The following is a 21,836-nucleotide window of genomic DNA, read 5'->3' on the forward strand; positions in this document are numbered from 1 at the left end:
TTCTAATCTTGTCTGTCAACAAACAAATACATAATTACAAGATAGTCTATCCTTCATTGAATGGATCACTTTCACGTTCAATCAAGTGAACAAATATAATTGGAATGATCCGACATTACGTCATGTGCAGTACGACATTCGATGTTCCAGGCTCAAAAAAGGAATTTTGTGGAGGAAACAAGTATTTATGAACACTAATGGTGAAGTGGACTAGATATGAAAGATTGCACGTCACCTGCAAAAATCATTTGAATATGTTGTTGTCAATTTGATAGACTGCTGGACGATTACTAATTAATAAGCATAAATCACATCCTTTAGCTAAAAGGGTCGATAATCTGCACACACCTAGGTACATTATCAAACCACATACTTTGTTTTATTTTGACCATAAAGAAATGTTTGTTCATCACAAATTCATTCTTGTGGCCAAAATTTATTTCTAACCATGAAGTTTCATTGTTCGAACAATAAATGTTGTGTCCTGTGTCAGATATACATACTTGTGACCATATGCATTCTTAAACCTTAACAAAAAAATAAAATTTCAAACCACATTGATATCTGAGTTAGATTCGCAAATATTTATGCTCAAATTTATTCCTACCATAAAAATCCATTTGTCAAACCATAAATATACATTCCGTACTAAGGATACTTTGTTGAGTAGATAAGCATCATTTGATTTCTAGAGCCTAATTTGATTTGTGAGGGACATAAGTCATCCCCACTAGCAATGTCAAAATCTAGGGCCATTTAATTACACTAGTATAATGCCCGTGCTAACGCAACGAATTTATCTTGAAGACGCACATAAAAACAACCAATGTTTTTTTTTCCATAGTTCAACTTTTACACAATATCTTTGAGCACGTATACAATCCGGGAAACTAAGAAGTCATAGTAAAGTTTTTTCTCTCATATAACCATTTAAGTTACATTCTGTCTAAGTCCTTAATCATGACTTGGAGATCTTCAGGAAAGTTGTCAAAACATTCGTTTGCATGGCTCTTAAGAATGTTCCCCAAAAATTCCATCCTTAGTGAATTTGATAGCTGTGCATGATAGATATAATAAGTTAAGTTATTAATTTTGTATGTAGTGTACGGAATATAGTTAAAGAATATATGCTTCCAGTGTTGATCGGTGGCAATCTTACACCATCACATGACTTCATGAAATTATATACAAGGAAGAATCCTAATTTCCTAGAGATGAGTATTTGTTTGATTTATTGTACTAAAATGTCACCGTTGCGTTAGTACGAGCATTAGTATATTTGCCCGTGCTAACGCTACGATGACATTTGGTAATGCAAATCAAACAACAAAAAATGATCTACCTGCATAATACTTAGTTTCAAAAGATCTGGATCCAGTATTACTACGGGAACACCCACCTCTTTGCCAAAAAGAACTTTATTATCACAGATTCAACAATATCATTACAAAACAAGACTCTTGACACAAAACTGAAAACAATACTCAGTCTTTGTCATGACATATTGGGGCATTTGGAACACCTAGGCCACCACCGGCACCTAGATCATACTTAGTGGAACTGCATGATTAATTTCTTTTGGCATGAATCTTAACCTATCTCACTATTTACTTTAGTTAAAAAATGTTTTTTTTGTTTTTATTGTAGCATTAGCACGGGTATGCTACTATAATAACTAATCATCCATTTGTTGGCATGATTGGCCTAGAAAGGACACCAATTAGCACGAAGAGGAAGGGAGATTACCGTTGTGCTTTTTGTGGGGCTAACTGCGGACAGAACAATGCAAGTGGGCAAGTGGCAACCTTATTCAACTGCAAGTAGAGAATCTTTAGATCTTTTTTATCTTATATATAAGTTCCTCTGCTGTATCAAGGTGCATAGCCTCTACCAAGCTCGTGTGTTTGTGTGGCCTGACAAGCTCCGTGCAAACATAAAACACCCCCTCAGAAACACATCTTTTCTTTAATTTGTGAGGTAGCCAAAATAACTGCAGTATTATTGACATAGTAGAATGCCTGTGCTAATGATACGATGACATTTAGTGATGTATTTAAAAATAACAAAAAGATTATGCTTCCATATTCAAGAATAAAATGGTAATTTTAAGATTCATGCAAAAAGAAATGAAACTTCGTACTACATTATTGGATACGCAACCATTTTCAATTTCTTTCTGCAGATATATTCCATGAAGTTAACATACCACACAAAAAGATTTGATTCAACACTCAATGTGTAAAATTTGGAACTTCAACCCAATCATGACCACCGAATGAGCGCACCTGCAATAGTAATATGAATGGATTAAAGCCATACCTGCAATTGCAATATTAATATTGTTACCAGTAACAGCAGATGTAGCTGATCACCATGCAGAGTGGGTCTAGCCACACCCGCGGCGGGTCCATCCACACCCACGGCTACGCGCAACAGCAAGGCAGGCTGGGAGACGACGACGCTCTGCGCATCAGGCGACCTTGGGGTGGATCATATCCAGGCCTTTGGAAGGCGGATCCAGCAGAGACCGCAGTGGCGGCAGCCCAGCCACCACGCAGAGCCGGTCCGGCCGCACCCTAAACCATAGTCCGGAACTTTCTTAACAAATGATGGACCAAAATCATCGACATCAGATCGTGATTCAGCATTTGATGTATCACTTAACATGCCCTGCCACTGAAAGAGGCCAATATAGTAGTAGTTTAGAACAAGAATCCAGAAAAGCAATCAACTTCTTGCAATACTACTAATAATGAAGGCTGTAATTTTAGAATATTACTTTCATCTGTTCCGACCGAAAGGAGGAGTTGCTTTATTTCTTCCCCCTCAGAAACAGGTTTGATTTCCCTCACGCATCCAGCTTCCAAATTGTGGATCAGCTACAAATAATATAAACAAGGACAACATCTAGATAAACTATTTTCAGGTAAACACAAAACAGTAAATGTCACCTTCAATATATAAGGATCATTCCACCGTCCGAACTTGAGAAGAAGAAATTCTATTAATTATTTAGAGCTTCTCCCATTATGCTTGATCAGACACCGAGTATGCCAACAACAGGCTGCATAATAATCAAATTGAAGTTGCAGAATAACACCAGCTTGTCGTTGGTTATCCATAGCAAAAAAAACTTGAGATCTAATCTGCCCTTCGATCAAACAAGGAAGGAGAATCAAAATTGGCAAGATGGCAGGACACCGAGAAAACAGAAATAAAATTTTCTACCAGAGCAAAAACCGTCGCGTCATAGGCGGCCGACAGTAGACGTGGGCGGGCAGCAGGGTTCCTAGGCCGGTCGTGGTCGCCACCAGCGCCCCTGTCCGTCGCGCCCGTGATGGTCGGGAAGATGCCGTGTCCAGGCCCTAGGTGCAGCCTGTCGGTGTCGTCCTCGGCGATGTCGCGTCTAGGCCTGCAATCTACGCGTTGCCGTCGATGTGGCCGGCCGGCAGTAGCCGTGAGCGGCCAGCAGGGTTCCTCGGCCAGCGATAGCGGCCTGGTTGGCGGCGTCGGCGGCGTCCTCGGCGTGTTTGTTTTTTTTTCATTTTTTCGGTGATAGGAGGGTTCGATCATGGGTGGTTCTGCGGTAGACGCAGCAGGGCTGACTTTGGCGCCTGCCTGGCAGGAGAGCCATTCGGCGCCTGTCCCTGCCATGCGTTCACATGAGGGAGCAGCTGATTACTTAACAAAGCTGTACTGATAGCCAGGATCGCCAAACTCGAAAAACAGACACTTCACTGTTATCTCATCCAGCTCAAACTAAAAAGTGAAAACAGAACGAAAGAGTACAATTAGAAAGATCTGATAATATCCAAACTCCATATAACTATTCCTAAAGAGAAGAGACAGACGTAGAGATATATAGCAGTAGTGTACCATGGTGCTGTTTGTTCTGTTATATTTACGCAAGGCTGTCTGGACATCATGCAGGGAGGACTTTTCATCCTGCATGATTCTTCTCTCTCGGATCGCTTTCCTTTCCTCTGGAGATTTCTTTATTTTTGGTGGACGCTCGTTGAAGCCTGATTTGATCCAAACAACCATGGCCACGTGATTGGGTTGAAGCCTCTCAGGGTGATTTGTAGCATTTGATTTTAATAAAGACGATTTTCTAGGTGTAATTTTTTTAGTGCATATGATTGGAACCACTCAGTAGGGGATGTTTTTTTTAGGTGGACCTAGTATAGTTTGGATTGGTCCCTTATAATAGAGATTTAAACATAACATGCAGAAAATAGCTGTACAAATCGTCACCACCTACACAGGAAAATCCAAAAATGAACAAAATTAGCGGTAACCTAAGCTGTTTGAAATTTTTTTTATAAGTAAGCTGTTTGAAAATAAAGCTGATGCAGCAATATTTGCATAGAAATTATTTGTAAATCCCTAAACCATCACTGTTACTATTATGAGTTTATGACAAATATTATATGTTTGCGGCCTGAACACATTTGATTAGGTATGTGATTTTCCTACAAATTCAATGTACTTTATGGATAAAAGTACATGGTGAAGATGTAAAGTAGAGAATATTTTTCTGGATTTGGCGATCCTGGCTATCAAATATTGCTGTACGTGTAATCGGATGTAGCCGTAGCTTCATCAAAAGTCCCCACCTTTGGTTGCTTCATGACCAAGTTTTCAGGGAAGCTACAAGTCCTGAAAACAGTGCAGCTTTGGGCTTTTCTAACTTTGTCACTGCCTAGGAATGATGATAGAATGAAGAGCTAAGAGCAAATAGTTTTTTTTTTTTTGCAAGGAAAAGAGAGGCTTTCTTATTACTCAGGAAAGTTGTTACAATCCTGAGCTATAATTTGTTTGATACAACCGGCACCGCAGACTGCCAAATGGCAGAATGACCCGTTCTTAATGCTAGTTGTGCGAGCTCGTGGGCAGAATTACCATCTCTTCTCGTGTGGACTAATCTCCACTCAGCTAATAGACTCCTAGTCTGAACCACTTCATCTAAAATGAACCGGACTCTGGAACGATTTCCAAACGGCCGTTGTAGCATCAAACAGACAGAGGTACAGTCGGACTCAAGGATAACCGCCCCCCGTGCTCATCAGCCAAATTTCAGCTAAACGACGGGCTTGTTCGGTTGCCATCGTTGCATGATGCGATTGCATTTGCACAACAGCAATATATGCTGATATATGCAGCGAACACCGCCAGTAGTACTCCTGACAATCAGCCTGTTCGCTTGTTCGTAAACGATCGTAAATTTCCAGTCGGGAATAGTGTTTTTCTCTCACACCAAACCAGCCAGCAGTAAATAATCCATGATACGATACGGTCTCCCGAACAGGCAGAATACACGCGTGCTGACGCACACGTACATGCTCTGCTTCCCTCGTCAGCATCCCAAGTCAGACGGCGACGGCGCTGCCTTTGTATACGATTATAAATAAATAATAAATAAATATAAAACAAATATATAGAAGTCATTTTCTTCCACAATTCACGGGTTCTCATGACGGCAGCGGCAGCTACCACTAGTAGCCCTCCTCTGTCCTCTCCACTCCTGCAGAGTCCTGCTTCTTCAGCCAGGACTCCGCCTCGCCGCCCAGTTCTCGGCGTCCGGCGAGGAGGGACGCGGATTCGCGATCGTGCCGTCGGCGGGAGGGAGACTGGGAGAGCCACTCCGGGCATGCGGGCCGCCGCGCGGGTGAGCACTCTAGGCCACTTGTTATTATGCCTATTATCACTGTTCTTGTCTTGTTATTACCTGTCTGGTTCCTCCCCGAGTCCGCGCTACTTGTACCCAATCCATTGCCCGGCCGTCTCCTGCTACTGCTATACCCCCAGCCTGCTCCGCCCTGGATCGATCGGTGCCGGCCGTCTGATTCCTCACCACGGCTTCTCATCATCAGCCTACTTTGTCTCACCAATCGCAGCAGTACTTGGGATCAGAGTTGGGACTCGCAACAGCTCCAGTTTTCACCCCAATTGTTAGAGCTCTAAGTATGGTCAACCTTGCTGCTATCGCGTCCTTTCAGTTTCGCAAGCTTTGTCACGGTGGAGTGAGTAGTCAGTGTCGGCTCTTTACGGCAACCTCAGTTTATTGCCACTGGTACGTACGCCGTACTCACAATGAATCCTCTGTTTCATGCAGCTGGCGCGTTCGGCTGTTAGGTTGTACAGTAGATTTCGGATGATTCAATAGTGTTATGTGAAAAAGAATAAGCTGAAACAATCTGAAACATGAGCAGCATGATGTATAAATTCTTGGTTCCATTATTATCTCTCTTTGAATGCTTCATGTGTGCCTTAATTTAAAGTTGCCAGGGATATACTGATCGACCATAATTTACAGTTCATTCGAGGTACCTAGCATTATTATTATTATTATTTGAATTCTCCTGGCATTATTTTCCCAACATTTGGTTGTCCCTTTTATCGCTGCCCCTTTTCATACTGCAGTTTACAAGACCACGGTATAGTTTCTTAGAGAGTATGGAGTTTGTGTGCCAGTAGTGATTTATTTATATCTGTTCCTTTTTTTTTGACCTCTAGTTGACAAGGAACAACCATATGCATCGGTAGTATTGCTGATGATTTGGCTTTCCAATTCCAACTGCAGAAACTGAGGAAAACGAGCAAATTCAGCCAGTCTTCCAATGGGCGACCGTGTTGGTGTCAACTACAACAGTGTCAGTGAGGGCAACAAATTCAGCCAGTCTTCCAATGGGCGACCGTGTTGGTGTCAACTACAACAGTGTCAGTGAGGGCATGGCATCCCCAAGCTTTCCATGGCCCCCCTCGTATTCCTCATATTCTATGAAGTTTCAGGGGCTCCCTTTGGGATTGAGGACAGTGTCAGGGCTGCCGGGCCACTACTAGCAATTCTGGGCTTCCTTCTGTTTGCGCTCATATGGAGCATTCCAGAAGCTCTAATCACTGCTGAGATGGGCACTATGTTCCCAGAGAACGGTGGTTATGTTGTCTGGGTTTCTTCAGCTCTTGGTCCGTTCTGGGGTTTTCAGCAAGGATGGGCAAAGTGGCTCAGTGGTGTCATAGACAATGCCCTCTATCCGGTCCTCGTTCTCGACTATCTCAAGTCCAGTGTTCCAGCTCTTGGAGGTGGGCTCCCAAGGACCTTAGCGGTGCTTATCTTCACAGTTGCGCTTACATACATGAACTACAGAGGGCTGACTGTAATTGGCTGGGTCGCAGTCTTTCTTGGGGTGTTCTCCCTCCTTCCATTCTTGGTGATGGGATTGGTAGCTATTCCACGGATTGAACCTTCAAGGTGGCTTGAAGTGGACTTGGGGAGTGTGGATTGGAGATTGTATCTGAATACACTGTTTTGGAACCTCAACTATTGGGATTCAATCAGCACATTGACCGGTGAAGTCGAGAATCCAAAGAGAACCCTACCGAAAGCGCTTTCTTATGCTCTAGTTCTAGTGGTGGGAGGATATCTCTACCCGCTGATCACTTGCACAGCAGCAGTTCCAGTTGTTCGGGAGCACTGGTCAGATGGGTATTTTTCAGACATCGCAAGAATTCTCGGCGGCGTTTGGTTGCAATCATGGATGCAAGCAGTTGCCGCTTTATCCAACGTGGGCAATTTCCTCACTGAAATGAGCAGCGACTCTTACCAGCTTCTTGGGATGGCGGAGCGTGGCATGCTCCCTGACTTTTTCGCAAAGAGATCTCGCCATGGAACCCCGCTTATTGGCATCCTGTTCTCTGCCTCCGGCGTGATCCTACTGTCCTGGATGAGCTTCCAGGAGATCGTTGCCACCGAGAACTACCTCTACTGCTTCGGCATGATCCTGGAGTTCGTTGCCTTCATCAAGCTTCGGGTGACCCATCCGAACGCCTCTCGGCCCTACAAGGTCCCTCTGGGCACCATTGGTGCTGTCCTGATGATCATCCCACCTACTCTCTTGATCGTCGTGGTGATGGCCCTCGCGTCCTTCAAGGTGATGGCGGTGAGCATGTTAGCGATGGTCGTTGGGTTCGCGCTGCAGCCGTGCCTGGTGTACGTGGAGAAGAAGCGGTTGCTAAGGTTCTCCATCAGTGCAGACCTGCCCCATTTGCCTGATGTGCAGGAAACTGCTGAAGATGATGTTGTCCCGCTCCTGTTCTAATATTCAGATGTTGTGCTCTGGTGGTGGTATTGCCACTCAAGACATGCTTGGACGGATTGTGACACACTAGAATTCACAACCTGTATCTCCCGAATGAGTTCCAAAGCCGGAGATCTTAGACATCTTGTATAATGATGCATTAAGTTGTCATCATGCTATATATTTAACATCGTGATGGCATCAAACAGAAATGTAACCCCCAGACAGTGTTCATCAAAGGAGGTCCTCCAAATTACAAAAGACTTGTTGCATCTATTGTCCGATGTCGCTTAACTCATCTATATACTAGGGTAGATCAATTGTACGGCACGTGGTTGCTCGTCTGGCAATAGGAACTGCTGATACTAGCTTGCCTTTTTTTTTCGAAAGCGTGCGTTGCACGTGCTTTATTAAGGGAAGTTAGAATAAGGGTACATGGCCTGGGGTGGGGGGGCTTGACGGCGAGTTGCCATAGGCCAACAGCGGGTGGAACACTAACAGCAATCACCGGCTTGAACGGCGGAGCTTAGACGGTTGTACTAAGTGAGGAACTATTGTGCGACTAAAAGTAACCCAACATCGCTAAGCAGCCACCGCGAATAGCGGCGCCAGACTCCGGAAGCCAGCTGCGATCCAGGAGTCGTCCTCATCACGGATTAGGGCAAGCACCTGGGCCGGCGTCTTGTTGCCGTCGAACGTCCTTCTATTGCGCTCCTTCCAGACTTCCCACGAGACGAGCAGCACAAGGGTGTCGAAGCCGCGCCTGAAGGCATCCGGTACTTGTGCCCGCGCCTGCTGCCACCAATCCACCAGGGAGGAGTCGTCGCTCGGGCATAGGTGCTGGAATCCGACATGCCTGAGTAAACGATGCCAGACCTCACGTGTGAATACACAGGAGGCCAGTAGATGATCGGTGGACTCGACTGCCTGGTCGCACAGAGCACAGTCGGCGTTTTGTTGAAGTCCGTGGCGCATCCGACGCTCCGCCGTCCACAGGCGCCCGTGCAGCGCAAGCCAGAAGAAAATTTTCACCTTCGGCGGGGCCGACGCTCTCCAAACCTCATTGGCGCCGAGCAACGACGTCATCCCAATGAAGAATGCCCGGTAAGTGGAGGAGCTGGTGTACTCGCCGCCAGCCGTCCACTTCCAGATGAGGCTGTCCGGGATGTGCGGCTGGAGCTGGACGCCGTCGACCTTGTCCCAAAGTTGGACATACTCGATCAGGACCGCAGCGGTTGGCGCGCCGGTGATGTCCCTTGCCCACTGTCGATTGCCCAGCGCGTCCTCTTGATAAGAGGCGACAGAGGCTCTCGACCTGCAGAATGCAACCTGGTTTGCTTTATGGAGAAACTGTTATCAGTAATTCGATTTTTAATGTACAGTTTTGTGTTATAAATGGAGCATCGGTATAATTGTTCTTGGAAGTTAGTTGTAATTTTTCTGCATTTTTAAGTCTGAATTTCACAAACGGCATTGGACGGTCTTAATTTGGAAGGGATCTGATACTTTTCTGAATTCTATCCAAATTTCGATCTTTAGAAATCAGTGCCCATGTGGTCATGTGGAGTCATTGCTGGCATCAATTCCTTCTCCAACAATTTCAAATACAATGTTTATGAATTTAAATGGTTATGTCTGCTGGAGTTCTATTTGACATGGAACCTCTTTAGATCAGGATTGTTTAAACAAATAAATGTTCATGTAAAAATTAAATCTGTGAAAAAGATAAATGTTGGATAACTATTATTGAATAAAATGCATGGACATACCTTGAACTTGTTATGGTGTGATTCAACAGCTGATCTTATCTCTACTTGATAGAGCTGCCCCCTGCAAGTTGGACTATGCACCAGCTGAAATCTTCGAAGTCTTAAAATGTATTTCTCATGTCTCCAAACATGTCTTGTGTATCAATTAGGCTCTAAATTCTTAAAATATCAATTTTTTAATAAAATTGAAGGAGGTCTGCCTTTCAATTAAGAAGAAATAGAATTGACCCAGTTTATGAGGAAAACTAGGCCTGGAAACCTCGTAATCACGTAGTTTATTAAATGAGAACCGACAAAGAGCCCACCACGCGTCATCGTTGCCGAGCTTATCCCAAGATAGCGAGCTGTGACTTCCCACGACAAACATTAGCCAATGCCCCTAACAAGCCGCCACTCACTCGCAACAAGTCGCGACCTCTAGAGAAAAAGAAAGTGTGTCATCGTTACTATCGAGCCAATGCCCCTAATTTGCTTGCTTATCACCCTAGGATAACCTCAATCTATATGCATAGGGTTCTTGTGAACTTAGTCTTGGGGGTGTAGTTGTGGTTTAGTCGTTAGTTTTAATTTTGCATCTGTTTTGGCTAAGTCTCATAGTAGTTTTTAGGATGGACTATTCACCTCCTCACCCTCTAGTCGGTCTCCTTGATCCTACAATAGCATGTCCAACCTTTTGAGCCTTGCATAGACTCATGTTATGCTTGTTGAGTAAGATGGTGCTCACACTTGCTTAAATTCAATAAAATCCTAGATGGATATCAGAACATGAATCTTATGAGTTTTCCTAATGAGTTTCATGAGTACTAGGCGAGTGCTCCCCAGTCAACAATCTCCATGGAGAATGGAGACCGAAAGAGAATATTAAGAGTCATTTCTGTCGTGTTGTGTTATGGTACGTGTCTTAATGTAAATCTGTTTAGCGCTATTTAATTAACCATTGCTTTCAGTGGTCCTGTTCGTTTGGGTTGGTTTGGCTTATAAGCCATGGCTGAAAGTACTGTTGGTTGGTTTGGTGTGAGAAAAATATATTGTTCGCTGGCTGATAAGCTATGGCTTATAAGCCAAATACGACCAAGCGAACAGGCTGAATATTTTCCATTTTGTCGTTACATGTGTCGTATGGACATCTTGACACACATACGGCAAGCGGTTGGTTTTATTTGTCAAACTAGATGCAACAAAAACCAACAACTCAAACTCGATTTGGATTCTCCAAATTATATCACCCGGTATACTGACTAGATCCCCTGTTTTGTTGGGGTGGATTATTCTACTCATGCGGACTCTAAATTGGATGTTTCATAGAGCTACACAATAGTGGCAGAAATCAAACAATTTCCAATTCGACTTCTTGTAGTGGTGTCATGGGTCGTTGTGTGCAGCCACATTGCCGTGCCAGTTATCTCCCAAATTCTGTCTGGAAGAGCATCCTTGCAAAACTTGTGTAGATCCAATGAACCTTTGAACATATCATCAGTTGGGCTCTTTCCTGTGAACATCTCGAGCAGCAGAATGCCGAGACTATACACATCTCCAAGAGTTGAAACAGGGGAACCTTCACCATACTCTGATTGCGCAATAAATCATTTACCAGAATTTGGTGATAATAATTAATAAAATCAAAAATAAAATATTTTCAATTACCTGGAGCAACATAACCAACAGAACCTATTATTCCGATAATGCTGTTGGAATTTTGGTTGGTTTTACTTGCACATTCCGTAAGGAAGGATGTTGCTTGGCTTAATATCACAATGAATGATTGGTGGATGACAGTGATTATGAAGATAATCCAAAGCATCCATAACGTCAACAGCAATATCCTTGTTATACAGAGGCCGGAAGTGTTTCAAGGTCTTTGTATCATCTTGATGTAACGATCTTGAAATTAATAAAGCTTTCCTTATCAAAAAAAAAAAAATCTAGCCTTTGGGCTAGGTTGAGAGTACTGCTTAGAGCGGGCATGTCAAACTTTGGATGAAGCCAATCATTTAAGCTACCATTGGGCATGAACTCAAAAACCAATGCCTTGAACTCTTGACCTTGGTGATTGATGCTTGAGAAACATGTGATGATCTTTATGAGACATCGGTGGCGTACCCTTCTCAGTGCCTCACATTCAGCCATAAAACTTCTAGTAGATCCATGTTGTTCGAGGTTAAAAACCTTCACAGCTGCAGTAGTTCCTTCGTCTTCAAAAGTGCATTTATAGACTGCCCCGAAGCTTCCTTTACCAAGCAAATTGGCTTCAGAAAACCCATTCGTCCCTTTTGATAATGCATGATAAGAAACTCTTCCATACTGTTTCTCAGCTAATGACGGTCTGATGCAGCTCTTATGCTTTCTTGCAAACAGAATAAGTGTAATGGCTAAACCTAAGAAGAAGAGAGCACTTGCTATTCCCAGGACTATTGCAATATCCCTCAGCTGTACTTTTCTGCTCTGTTTCACAGAATTATTGTGGCATGGAGGTAAATGAAGCTGAGGTATTCCACCACAGAGTTCATTATTTCCGCTGATTGAAGACAAGTCCAAGTTTCTGAAAATGCCCTCTTTTGGTACTTCCCGTTGCTGATTGTTGAAGGATAGATCCAATTTGTCTAGTGATGTCAAGTTCTGCAGAGTTCTAGGAATGGTTCCGGACAGGTTGTTGTGTGCTATATACAAATATTGCAAGTTGCGGATACTACCAATGCCACTGAGAATGGTACCAGACAACTTATTCATGGACAAATGAAGTGACACCAGACCCTTTATATTGCTTATAGATTGAGGGATAGTTCCCTGAAATGAGTTGCTGTCCAACAATAGTCTTTCCAACACAGTGCAGCTCCCAATACTATCTGGTATCTCACCAGATAATTGGTTTCCAGACAGAACTAGGACATTAAGGTTCCCCAAGCTATCAACTTCAGAAGGAAGGGATCCCGATAGTAAATTATATGATAAGTTGCAAATAAGAAGTACTGGTAGTTTGAAAATATCTTTGGGAATTGAACCGTTTAGGCGGTTCATTGACAGATCAAGGGTTATCAAATTCCTCAGCTTCCCTACGCTTGCTGGAATTGAACCCTCCAGTTTGCCATTGTATGCATTTAATTTCGACAGCTGCGAGATATTTCCCAAAGATGAAGGTATGAGACCTGACAGTGGAGTATCATACATCTCTAGCACAACCAAGTTCCCTAGCTTGCCAATGCTTTCTGGAACTACTCCAGATATGCATGTATTCGCCACGCTGAGTAATTCCAAGTTTACAAGATTTCCAATGCCAGATGGGATGCTCCCCGACACCCTAATGTAGTCTAACCAAAATAATTTTAGTGTTGTTGAGAGATTCGTTATTGAAGTTGGTAGCTGACCTGTGAAAGCGACATTGTCACTATCAGCGGATCAACGTCTCCAACGGCTAGAGCTCATCCGGGTCTCCTGCGTTGCCCACGTCCTGCGCTCCCGAGCGCTCGCCGTGCCAACTGCCTCCGGAGAGCGCGCTCTGCCGCGCGCACACACGCGCTCGGTCTTCACGGCGCCCACTCTCCGTTCTGGGCGCTCGCCCACTCACGCGTGTGTTGTGTGTGTGTAGTCATGGCCAAAGGCCATTGTAATTTATAAATGTATACCGTATACGATCAATGCAATTTGTCCAGTTGATCATCTCCATTCTACAGTCACCAACAGCTAGTTCTTGGAGTTGGGTGCAGTTTGACAAGGAAGTGACGAATTCCCACCCCTCTCTGTCATTCGCTTGAAGCATGTTACTGTGCAAGTATAGGAATTGTAGAGCTCGCAACTGCCCCAAAGTGCGAGGCACATGCCCACTTAGGCTATTACTGTCGAGTTCAAGGTCTATGAGTGCAGTGAGGTTTGAGAGCGAAGCAGGGATGGATCCAGTGAACTGATTCTGAGAAAAGGAAAGATACCTCATGCCAGGAAAATTGTTGCAGATATCAGCAGGCATGTTTCCATGCAGCATGTTCCCTTCGAGCTGCAACATGGTCAGCGAAGATAGGTTGTACAAGGAGCAGGGCGGCTCACCGACGAGACGGTTAAACTCGAGGTTCAGGTACTGGAGGCCCTGGAGGCAGCCGAGGCCTGGAGGGATCTCGCCATTGAGATAATTGTACGAGAGGTCCAGGGCCCAGCAACTCAGGGATGACAAGTTGGCGAGCGACGCCGGGATGGCCCCTGTGAGGTTGTTGTCCCGCAGGTTGAGCACCTGCAAGAGCATGAGCTTGGTACCGAGATCGTGGGGCACGCGACCCTGGAGCTGGTTGGAACGGAGGTGAATGGCCGTGAGTCTGGTACAGGATGTCAAGTTCACAGGGAGGTCACCGGTGAGGGTGTTATTCTGCATGTCGAGGGCCCGGAGGTGGTGCAGGTGGCCAAGACTCACGGGGATGGCCCCGCTGAACGCGTTGGAGCTCAGGTTCAGGACCCTGAGGGATGACAGGTTGCCGATCGCCGGCGAGAGGTAGCCGACGACGACGAGCCCGCGTGAGTGCAGGCTCAGCACCACAACTCGCGGTCGCTGGTGCTGCTTGCCTCGGCATGTCACCCCCTCCCAGCTGCAGACCCACCGGCGGTGCTGCTGCTGTCGTTCCACGAAGCAAGCGGGTCATCGTACCCTCCGCTGATTGCCGCAGCCTTGAAGGCCAGCAGTGCGGCCTTGTCGTCGTCGGCTCCTGCTGCAGCACCGCCAGCCGTCAAGGCAAGCTCAGGTGACAGTGACACGAGGAAGGGTACCACTACCACCACCAGCAGCAGCGAACTCAAGGAACACATGGACATTGCCATTTCGAGTGCTTTAGTGTGTAGTGGCAATAGCCGAGGGCAGTGGCAGTCATCGTTGATGGTTTATAGCTAATTAACTTAACTTAATGGTGGAGAGCAGGTGAAACATGTGATTCTTTTTTTAATGGAAACTAAACTGTGGAGCAAAGCTCCCCAGCACTTTATTGAAAAAGTAAATCTGTACAAAGAGGCCCTTTACAAAGCAGTATGGTTAGCAGAGAACTAACCAAGAACACTTTATTGAAAATTAGTGTGATTCTTCTTACTCTAGTTTTCTCCGTAGATGACATTGGTTTTAGCCGTCCTGGTGCATCGAGTCCACGATTACTACTCCAGTGATTCATGGTCTTACAGCCCCGATGCTGCTGATTGTAACCTGTCCAGCTTTCTTGGCAAATGCTGCTAGTATATAATACATAAGGACCGGTGGTGTTCTTAATTTTCATCTCTGTTGCCTCCCATAATACTCTTATTATATTGGTCTACACGGAAGTGGGTTAGGCTAATTAATGTGACTTTATTTTTCCATGAGTGGGTAATCTTGACCGTGACCAGAAGAGGTCAGCGTAGCCAGGGGGGTCAAGTTCAAACTATGATGAAAATATGAAACTGTGCTTTCAGCAATACCCAAGTCAGCATCTATGCCTCTAAACTTTCACATGGTTTTCTACTACAGGGACAAACGCTATGATGTATATAAATATGCAACAAGCAGCTATATATGACGTGGTCCACATTTTTATTTTCATTCCATATTTTCAATGAAAAATGTAAGACTCCATCTAAAGCAATGAAGAGACACAAATTAGTAACTAACTAACAGAAAAAGGATGCATATATAGTGTAGAAATTTCTCAGATCACAGGAGAGGATGCAATTACTCGGCTGGCTGGAGACGCTGGCCGGAGACGCATTTCGTCGAACACATGAAATGCAAGAACTAAGATGGAACAGACCATAGTATGCCTGGGACCTGGCATCACCGATCACCATAACTATGGGCGTAAGTGCAGATAGCTCCCGCTCTGTGCGGGTGTTAGTGGCGAGCATTATTCTCGTCTGTACAATGCGAGAAGACTACGACTCAAACCCGAGACCTTCCGGTCACAGGCGGTAATACTCTGTCACTTGCACCAGGCCCGCCCTTCACCAATCACCATAACTATAGCAAACGAATAGGTGTTGTTCCATGAGTAGCCGACTGGCAGCAGTTCATGCTTTATTTAACCAAACCAATAATTAATCGTCACAATTGCTAATGCATGCAAATATCTCATTATCATACACCAGATTAGAACTTGGACGGGACGGTGATGCTTGCCTGTCCAGTCCAGTCTCCGTGCCTCTGCCCTCTGCCGTGCAGGCATGCCGCATTCAGCACAGCCGGCGGCCACCCTGCTCCCGCGCAGACGCACAGTGCAGCGGCGCGTAGGCCGGCGGCGGCTCCCTGCGTCCATGCCACACTGCCGCCGTGCACGCGTGTGCCCGTGCCTTTTCAGTCGCTCAGGCGTTCCGCCGCGCCTGCACCTCACGCTTCGCCTCCGTTGCTCGCAGCGGCGGAGCCAGGAATTATTCCTAGGGGGGCCGACCGTCAGGAATTATACTTAGGAATCTTTGTGATGACTGTCGGAATTAATTCACTAACCTGAACGGGTGCTCGCAATTTCTTATATGTATTCTAGGATCTAAGACGCTATTTTTTCAGTGGTAAGTGACATGCCCGTTAATAGCAAGACGTATAGGATGACTTTGTAAATCTTGAGTACCGACTCGGTCTTTTTCATTGCGATAATTTTATTATCTAGTTGTGTTTTGTATGATTATATTATCTAGAAGATATTAATAGGTATATATGACCAGAATTTTATATAATCTCTCTCTTAATATAAATAAAAAATATTAATTCATACTATTAATTTTTGTTGTTGTGAAATATTAGGGGGGGCCATGGCCCCTGCCAGCCCCCTCTTGGCTCCGCCACTGGTTGCTCGTCCGCACTTGGGCCTGTTTGGATCGGTACCTGGGAAACACGCCTGGCCCAGGCAACTCTCTCAGGCCGTTGATTTCCAGCGCCTGGGGCTGGATGGACATGCCTGGGCAGGGCTCCCCAGGCGAGGGCGCGATCCAAACAGCCCCTTGCTGCTTGAGCTCTGCCTCCGGCGCATCTACCGCCCACCATCGGGCGCACCGTCGCTCACGGTCGGACAGACGAGGAGGAATCGAGGGAATAATGGGCAGTGGGCCACGGAGAAGGCCAAACGTGTATTAATAGGTTAGCGAGTGGGCCGTTTTTTTCACTTCGTTGAAGCCCATAAGAAATATAGTCTCCCAAAATCGCGAAGTACACTTCGTCTTCAGCAAGGGCCACTTCGGTAGGTTGACTTGTTGATTCGAGCTTCACTTCTTATTCTCCGAAAGAGTGAGAGTAAGGTGGGGAGAGAATCAATTATGAAGTGATTCCTGTGGCAAATGAATTCTACCCGCTGATCACATGCACAGCAGCAGTTCCAGTTGTCCGGGAGCACTGGTCAGATGGGTATTTTTTAGACATCGCAAGAATTCTCGGCGGCGTTTGGTTGCAATCATGGATGCAAGCAGTTGCTGCTTTATACAACGTGGGCAAATTCCTCACTGAAATGAGCAGCAGATCGTTGCGTTCGTCAAGCTTCGAGTGACCCATCCAAACTCCTCTCGGCCCTACAAGATCCCCCTGGGCACCATTGGTGTTGTCCTGATGGTCATCCCGCCTACTCCCTTGATCGTCGTGGTGATGGCCCTCGCGTCCTACAAGGTGATGGCGGTGAGCATCCTTGCGATGGTCGTTGCTTGGTGTACGTGGAGAAGAAGCGGTGGCTAAGATTCTCCATCAGTGCAGACCTTCCCGATTTACCTGATGCACAGGAAATTGCTGCTGCTGCTGCTGCTGCTGTCCCGCTCCGGCCTGTTCTAATATTCAGCTGCTGTGCTCTGGCGGTGCTGGTCCCACTCGAGGCATCCTTGGATGGCCTGGAATGTGACACGATTCACGACATGTATCTCCCGAATGGGTTCCAAAGCCGGGAGATCTTAGACATGGATAACTACCGTGACATGTATCTCCTGAATCCTGATGCTGTTGAACATCGAGATGGCATCAAACAGAAATGTAACGGTTACATACTGTCATACTTACATTTCTTTGACGGGTTTGATGGGTTTTAGCCAGACCCAGCCAACTTATGTATAGATTTTTTTTCTTATGGTTTGGATGGGATTAAGATGGACGGTTTTGGTTGGTGGGTTGTAAAATCCATGGACACCCTTATGTAACTCCCAGGCCCCGGACAGTGCTCATCAAAGGAGGTACTCCAAATTTCAAAATACTTGTTGCAGTTGCTGTCTGTTGTCGCTTAACTCGTCTATATCCTCCCTGTGTCAAAAAAAAAATACAATTCTAGCTTTTGGATAAGTCAAAAAATTTCTAAGTTGGATTAAGTCCACTTTTGAACCCTCAACTATTGGGTTCGTCTAATTTTGACCCCAGCTATAAAACCGTCTAACGTGGGTATCTCAACGGTCAAAACTATTCACCTTTAGCACCTGGGCGTGAGCAAAGCTGTTTTGTCTGACGTGGAGCAGATTTGACCACGCCACGCTGACGTTGACCATACCACGCTAGCCTCTCTCTTTCCTACACCGCCTCCCTACGCCGTAGCCAGGTCGCTGGTTCCTGGAAGGACAGCGTCCGACGAGATGGGAGGGGCAGGCGGATACCGCAGGAGGCGGTCGCGAGCCCGACCTCTCGCACGGGAGCTCCATCCAGGCTCCGACCCTAAGCCGCTCCGAGCTCCTCGTCAACCTCGCACCAAGCCTCGACCAGGAGCAGCAACCGCGTCGCCCCGCCTCCACCGCCCCCGGCCCTCTGCTGCACGCCAAGTCGGAGACCATTCTCCGCCAGCCAGCAGCGCCACCATGAGCCCCACCTCGACCTCGCCGTCCACGACGTCGTTGCGCACAACCTCCACCTTGTCGAGCAGTTTTGCCTCCGCACCCACGCGCGCTGGTGCCCGTGTGGGGCTGCTGCTGCATGCTCGTGTGACCGCGTGGCGGTGGCAACGGCTCACCTGCGAGCGGCTACAGCGTGCGGGCATGGCGTCGGTGTGGGAGGCCGGGCTCGTGAGCTTCTACAGCAGGCGCCACGGCTAGCGAGCAGGAGCTCTGTGTGGCAGAACCGTCCGAAATAACGCGCTTACGGAGGCGCTCGTCTTCCACCAAACACTAAGCACCCCCAAAGCAAGCTACAGCGCGCGCGGGTTCTGTCAGGCACACCCCAAGAGAGAGCCCAAATAGTCCACATTTCCCCCCAATGATCCAATAATGAGAACGAGTTACAAACTTAGTCCATTTCATACATCCAGAGTTCTTAAAAATATATTATTACAGTACCAAATTTAGAGTGCGGAATATTGAACAGCGGAATGATAATAAACATCTATCGATAATGAACAAGGATCTGTCTGTGCCCACCAGAAGAATCATTCACACAACGAGTACTTCTCAAGTTGAACCTACAACAGGGGTAAATAAACCCTGAGTACACAATGTACTCGCAAGACTTATACTACTAGTGGGAATAATTTCCCGACTTCAAGGAATATGATAAGCTTTATGGTTTGCTGGTTTCTTTTTACAGAAAGCAATGCTAATAGTGAATCCTTATTGATGTTATTATTAGCAGTCATGATTTATTTATTATCTAGTCTTTCTATGTAAGCACATGTTCTACTTTCAAGCAAGGGTTGAACAATCAGTTCTATTTCATCACCTGTCATCTTTCAGTTCTTACTACGGTGCTAGACTATAGACAAGCCTTACCTGAACGCCGGCGATTCGTGAATCAATGCCTCCAGCTGGATACCCCGAAAACACATGCCCCGCTTGTACCCCTGGCACAAGCATGACTAACCCATGACTCTCCTATCACAGGGTCCAGGTCTTCGTCCAAACTTAGACTCCAAGCCCCCGCTCCTGAGTCCCGGACTCAGTACGGTGGTTAGACCTCCACCATCCCTCTCTCCAATCAGTCGGTCCGGAAAGAGCCAGAACCCACGATAATAGAGCAACAAGTCTTTCCTGCACCCATACCCAAGTATGTGCTCGGGATAATAAGTTTGTGACTTGCCTAGAATCCAATGCAATGTCCGGTCCTTAACCGACACAGACAGAGAAAAAGTGTAACCAAGCTATGCCCTGTTGGCCGCAGGACACAACCTCTTACACTCATCAATACCCAAACCATATCCCCGCCCGGTCACCAATTTTTCATTTCCACCATTTTATCATGAGTGATCATAATTATCATCTATTGTGAGTAACGACAGGTTACTCACGCTACCGATACCCTGAGCATAGCAGCTACTCGACCTATACTAGTAGGACTCATAGGTAAGTATATTTATACATATAGTTTCCATAAAATACATGTAACATAAATGCACATCATATATATATTCACTGATCATTCAAAAATAGGGGTTATGCATCGGGGCTTTGTCTTGGGCAGGCGGTGTGTCAACAAAGTCAGCGACGAACGACTCCAGGGCTCTCTCCTGTACGAGAATCTCCTCCTCGTACTCCTCAATAATCTCCTCGTAGTAATGTTCGTCCACAGGCACGAACTGTACCAACTTGTTATCTATATGCATGAAATAATGATGCAACACTTAGTAATACGGCAACAATAACTCTTAAAATAAAATACATCCATCAAACTACTAAGCTAGTCCTACCGACTAAGGTGCTAAATTACCTATTATTACCACTAACAAGTATGAAACATGGCATGTACTACCTTAGCAATTAAAGGAATTCTTACTCTTAATACCGATTTACTCTATATATGATAAACAAGGAGTACTAGCTATTCTATTTATCAACCTACTCTAAGGATACAAAAATTACAGTAAATACATAATAATCTAATGAGCCTACTGTAAAAATTTCATGGCTAAAGTTATCACCAATTTAACACAAAAATTCATACAAATATTAAGCTAAATAATACTAAGGTTTCTAAAGTGAATTTATGAGTCTATCATTACCATAGCTAACATTAAACTAACTACACCAACAGATAGATATTATTTTTGTGAACCTAACAAATTTTGTTTCATTGTTTTTGAACATCTATAGAATGTACTATAATTTTTTAAAGTTTAGCTCAAAACTAAATTGAATAAACATTTATTACTTCACTGGAAAAAGGAAAATCGAATCCACCAGCGCGGCCCATCGCACGAGCGGCTCGGCCCACTCCCGCGCAGCGCGCGTGCCTACGCGACCCACCAGCGCGGCCCACGCGGTCGCGGCCAGACGCACGACGACGGCCCACGACGGGGAGGCCCGCGCGCTACGGCCATTTTGCGAAAACATCCCTGACGTACCGACGAATCACCCTGAGACCTACGACACTATTCCTACAGTCATCTACTTTGCAGATACGCCCTCGGAACACTCTGTCTTCGCAACGACGATACCCTCGGGCACCCGCGCGCGCACTAGTGAGGCGACGCTGACACAGGGCGGTCACGCCGGCCAGACCAGCCCCTCCCCACCCCCAATAGCGAGTCGATACCTGCCTAGGCGCGAACGCGAAGCACTGGGCGAAGAAAGCGCGAGCCGGGGCGCCGCAGTAAAGCCGGACCATGGCGGTGGAGCTCCTGCAACAAGGCGGTGGTGTTCTGGTGAGTCACAACAACGTCGGAGTAAATAGGGTAGCGAGTGAGCTCCAGGTACCACGGACCCAGATGAGGTGGTGGTTCGACCGAAGGCGGTCCGAGCCAAGCTGGCGGCGTGCGCACGGACAGTGTGGTGATGCACCGCGGTGGCAAGGCTACGTCAGGTGTGGCTAGAGGGTGGTAGCGACTTGGCAAGGTTGCACCGGGTGATGGGTAGGTGGAGGCGAAGCTGGCGGTGCAACGAAACGAATACGAGCAGCTCTAGATTGGGGGCCTTGCCGTCGATGTGTGCCGAGACGGACTTAACGACCCGGCGAGAGGAAAGCTCCAAATTGGAGCATGGCTCAGTGAGTAACACCGCACGATGGGGTCGGGGGGCTGGCTGACTACACCGCGAAGCCATGGACAAAGCTAATTGGACCGAGGTGGCTCCACCATGCTGAATTGAAAGGCGCGAGTCTAGCGACCACGGCGACAGAGAA

The 21,836-nt window shown here is 46.2% G+C and overlaps 1 protein-coding gene and 1 pseudogene across 1 annotated transcript; one reads left to right on the top strand and one right to left on the bottom strand.

Annotated features, from left to right (window-relative positions):
• Positions 1–5,466: 5,466 nt before the first annotated feature.
• LOC136472115 (probable polyamine transporter At1g31830) lies at positions 5,467–8,339 on the top strand. Its single transcript, XM_066469842.1, has 2 exons — positions 5,467–5,668; positions 6,584–8,339. Exon 2 carries the CDS (start codon positions 6,753–6,755, stop codon positions 8,097–8,099), a length of 1,347 nt encoding a protein of 448 aa, XP_066325939.1. The 5' UTR covers positions 5,467–5,668; positions 6,584–6,752; the 3' UTR covers positions 8,100–8,339.
• Positions 8,340–8,660: 321 nt separating this feature from the next.
• Positions 8,661–14,641, bottom strand: LOC136469096 (probable LRR receptor-like serine/threonine-protein kinase At3g47570; annotated as a pseudogene).
• Positions 14,642–21,836: the final 7,195 nt, after the last annotated feature.

The sequence above is a fragment of the Miscanthus floridulus genome, chromosome 8 (genome assembly GCF_019320115.1).
Source record: "Miscanthus floridulus cultivar M001 chromosome 8, ASM1932011v1, whole genome shotgun sequence".
NCBI classification, from domain to species: Eukaryota; Viridiplantae; Streptophyta; class Magnoliopsida; order Poales; family Poaceae; genus Miscanthus; species Miscanthus floridulus.